At 64.2% G+C, this 3,985-nt stretch overlaps 1 protein-coding gene across 1 annotated transcript in view; it reads left to right on the top strand.

Annotated features, from left to right (window-relative positions):
• Positions 1 to 3,985, top strand: part of NHEJ1 (nonhomologous end-joining factor 1) — a 55,891-nt gene that overhangs the window by 43,465 nt on the left and 8,441 nt on the right. The window contains exons 6-8 of the mRNA XM_009324868.1: positions 3,158 to 3,275; positions 3,524 to 3,627; positions 3,923 to 3,982. Of these exons, the coding sequence (XP_009323143.1) occupies positions 3,158 to 3,275; positions 3,524 to 3,627; positions 3,923 to 3,982 (282 nt within the window). The remainder of the gene's footprint in view (positions 1 to 3,157; positions 3,276 to 3,523; positions 3,628 to 3,922; positions 3,983 to 3,985) is intronic.

The raw sequence follows: 3,985 nt of genomic DNA, 5'->3' as shown, positions 1-3,985 counted from the left end.
AGCCCGGCTTGCTCCCGATGCGAGGTCAGGCGCCTGCCCCCTTCGCTGGGCAGCCCCCCTGGCTGGGCTAATCACGGTTCAGGGTGTGCTGCGGAGCCTCCCGTGCTGCTGCCGCAGCCTTGAGTCACTTCTGATACCGGGGCATCCCGCTTGGCCTTGTGGCCAGGTAGTCATAACACGTGGGGCAAGCTGTGCCAGCTCCCTGGGCATCGCTCCCCAGTGCCTGGCGAGCAGCATGGGGCAACCCGGCCGGCACTCCCCCGGGTGCCAGCTCTCTGCTCGTGCCGCTCCCTGGACCTCTGGCATTGTGTTTATCCCAGAGATGGGTAATCAGAGAAAAACAAGTCACCGGAGGCCAGGGCTGACGTCGCAGGGGGGACAACAAGTTGCCTGCGGCGGGGTTCAGCTTGGGGATGTGCTGGGGCAGCGGGGCAAGGAGGGAAGGGAAAGTCACTGGTACCCAGGGCTTGTCACCCACCCAGCCCCTTCTGGGGACACCTCCTTGTCCCTCTCAGCCTCCGGGGCCATCAGGTGGCCGGTGGCTGGCACAGCACGCTCCGCTCCCTGCTGAGTCACGGCTCTGCAAGGGAAACACTTCCAACTCTGGTTATAAACCCATTTCCCTCCGGGGCTGTGAAGCGTGGCCCTCCCATCCCAGCACAGGCCAGCTCCAGCAGCCCAATGGGTCCGAGCGCCCGGGGCAGGCAGCGGCAGGAGGTGGTCAGTGACTCCCAAATTCCACCCCAGGCTTGCTGGAGCTGGGCCCTTCCCAGAGGCATGGGCAGTGGGTGCCCTGCACCTGCAGACCCCTGTGCCACCCCAGATGCCCATCACTCCCCGGGGGCTGGCAGTACTGGGCACTCTTCTCCCAGTGCCTCCCCAGGGTGCCACCCCAGCAGGTGTGTGTGTGCAGGTCTCGGGGACACCGGATGGTTACAAGCGTGGTGGCCACTCCACAGCATTGTCCCGTCCCCAGGGATACCATGGGGATGCTGTGCTGGCTCTGGGCAGCTGGGGCTGAGCACTGAGAAAGCGGCTGCCCTGCCTGGATCCTCACTTGGATGCTGGGAAGAGGAGCAGCCTGGGCAGCCCCGGGGCTCTGGAAGTGTCCCAGGTGCCATCTTGCGCTGCAGCCCGCGTCCCGGCTGGGTTGGAGCTGAGGGGGGTGGGCAGCACCCTACGTCTGGGTGCACAGCCTGCCCCACCGCCTTGGCACTCCCTGGGGACCCCTCGGTAGTGGGTAGAGGGGGTGGGCAGCAGGGTAGTGGCACCCAGGGCCGGGTGGCTCTGCAGGGGACTCTCCCGCCCTCCCGGGGCATTGACCCGCGCAGTGCTATCTAGTACACTTTGCTCACTCCACCACTGTTCCCGGCTTTCCTGGGAGCTGCTGTTTGCTTTTCTCTGAATTATGACTCCAGCTTGTGCCTTTGATCTGGGCTGTGTCGGCCACCCGTTGCCAGCCCCTCTCCTGCCTTTGAAGTGCAGTCGCCTTCCTGGCCTCGGACGCTGCTTTTGCAACCTTGGGTGCAACCCTGGCCCCGTGGGGCTGAAACATCCAGGGCAAGAGCATCCGCAGGGTGTCCAAGGTGCTCAGCATCCCTCCTCCTCCCTGGGACCTTGTGATGGGCCAGCGTAGCTCAGGGCTCAGAGGCCGGGAGGCACTGGGAGGTGTGTTTGCCCAGTGGCAAGCAATCCCGGGGATGCTGGCAGGGCGCTGGGACCAGAGCATCGCTCCCTCCTGTGGCAGTGGGCAGGGACACAGGAGCTCCTGCACAGAAGCTGGCAAAAAAGCAGACCCCGGTGGCATGCGTGTCCTACAGCTAAGGGGCCTTTCATGCCCACGGCTCCAGCAGGGGGGATGTGACCTGTGGGGAAGGTGCCTTTCTGGGCACCAGCCAACCCATCCTGGCATCAGCCCTGCCCTCCATCCCTGTCCAGTGCGGAGCAGCGAGGGGGGCTCAAGCCTGCCCTTTCTGCCACTGGGAAGCCAGGGCCAGGCTTTGGACTCTGGCCTTGAGTGGGTCTGAGTGTCCCCATGCCCTCCCCTGGTCCAGAGAGGATCTGGCCTTATCTGTTACACTTTGTTCTCCTGCTGCCTCAGTGTGGAGCAGAGCAGAGATTAGTGCGCGGACCTTTGACATACACACACACACACACATACACTGACACACAAGCTGCCACACATGCACCCAGAGCCATGCTCATCTACACATGGCTGTGCACACAGCCCCCCATGCACACACACATACTCACAGTCACCTGCACACACGCACCCATACCGTGCCCCATGCACCCCGACACAGCCGCCCTCTCCAGGGCACACACGCATTTCCCCATCCCTGCACGTGTTTGTTTTCTGGCCATGTGCTCTGTTAGGTTCCCAGTGGAGCATGGCACTTGCCCAGCCTGCCAGCCTCCCTGTCATGAGAGCCAAGGTCCCCCATGCACCTTGGCATGGCCCAGAGGGCGAGGGTGGCATCCCGCAGCCCTGGCAGGGGTTTCGGGCAGGAAGAGGGGGGCTGCCTTGAATCAAGCCTGGATGGAGACAAAAATGTGTGCAGGGAGCCAGGAGCTCCTCTGGCAGCCTGGCAGCAAACCTGGGCATCCCTCGTCTCGCCACCGCATCGCCCTCACTTGCCATGGGGCCACCAGGGATAGCTTGTGCTGCCTGCATAGACATCGCTGGAGGCAGCCGTGGCAGGCAGAGGTTCCCTGTCCCCACCTCGTGCCAAGGTCCTGCCCCTGTGCAAGGCTCGCTGCCCTTATCGGCCAGCCACGGCCCCTGCGGTGCTCCCGCCGGGGAAGCCGCAGCCCTTCCCTCCCCGTGCGATCTTATCTCCACCGTTTCATGAATGACTTGCAAGCCTCCCACAGTCTGCCTCTGAATGGGAAGGCAGCCCAATGGCCGCAGCAGGTGTGCGGGTGTGTGCACATGCGTGTGTGTGTGTGCAGCCACGTCCTGCCCAGTGCCAGAGCTGGCTGGCCCTGCAAGCCATGACGCAGTCCCTGGGGTGAAGCAGATGGAGGCCGATGGGCAGACGGATGCACAGCCCCTTCTCTGCCCCACTGCAGCACCGTGGCAGGGTGTCCTGGCAGGAACCGGCTCCTGGCAGGTGATTTCGTGGCAGGGGGACAGTGCCTCTGCTCTCTCCCACAGAGCCTGCCCCAGATCTGCGGTGCGGGAGAGGGGCAGGCGTTCGCCTCCGCTCTGCAGCAGCTCTACGCGGCAGTGACGCAGCAGGAGGCTAAGCAGGCTCGGAAACGGCAGCACTCAGGTGAGGAGCTCCGTGGCTGTGGGATGGGGAGAGACTGAAGCACCCAGCCTCCCCGCAGCTGAGCCCCCATCTCAGAGGAAGGGGAGTGGGGCCCTGGGTGCAGCTCACCCCATGCAACAGTCTCCCCTTTTGCTTTCCCCCCATGGGCTGAGCTCCCCCACCCAGGTGCCATTCCTAGTGTGGGTTTGGGCAATGCCCTGCACTCCCTCATCTCAGTCCCGAATTGCATCTCTTTCTGCCGGTACCAGAGGACTCCGAGGGCCCAGCGCCCACTGCGGAAACTGCAGGGCACCCCCATCCGCTGCCTCCATCCCAGGAGGATGAAACAGCATCTTCCAGCGAGGGAACCATGGTGAGTGCCGCTTTAGAAACAGCTTCTCCGTACCAGTGGCAGGATGGGGCCTGCACCTCCCTTCCCTCCTCGCATCCCAACCCTGTACCGCTCCAGGATGGGCTGGGGGTCTCAGCTCAGTTCCTAGCCCATCCTACCCCATGCATCCGGGCTGGGGAGCGTGGAGGTCCGTTGCACACGTGTGTGTGGTTTGCACACAACCACGGGGGTGGGGGGGTGTCACCGCTTGCACACACGCACCCATCCTGCGTGAACCCCGCGGGGGGGACTGACGCTGCCTCCGCTTTGATTCCAGCCATCCTCTTCCCCAGCTCAGAAGCCCCGGCTGCCTGCAGCCAAGGCCAAACGGAAGAAGGCG

Source organism: Pygoscelis adeliae, unplaced genomic scaffold, assembly GCF_000699105.1.
Source record: "Pygoscelis adeliae isolate BGI_AS28 unplaced genomic scaffold, ASM69910v1 Scaffold346, whole genome shotgun sequence".
Classification (NCBI taxonomy): Eukaryota; Metazoa; Chordata; class Aves; order Sphenisciformes; family Spheniscidae; genus Pygoscelis; species Pygoscelis adeliae.
The sequence above is the reverse complement of the archived record's forward strand: the minus strand, read 5'-3'. Positions and strand labels throughout refer to the sequence as shown.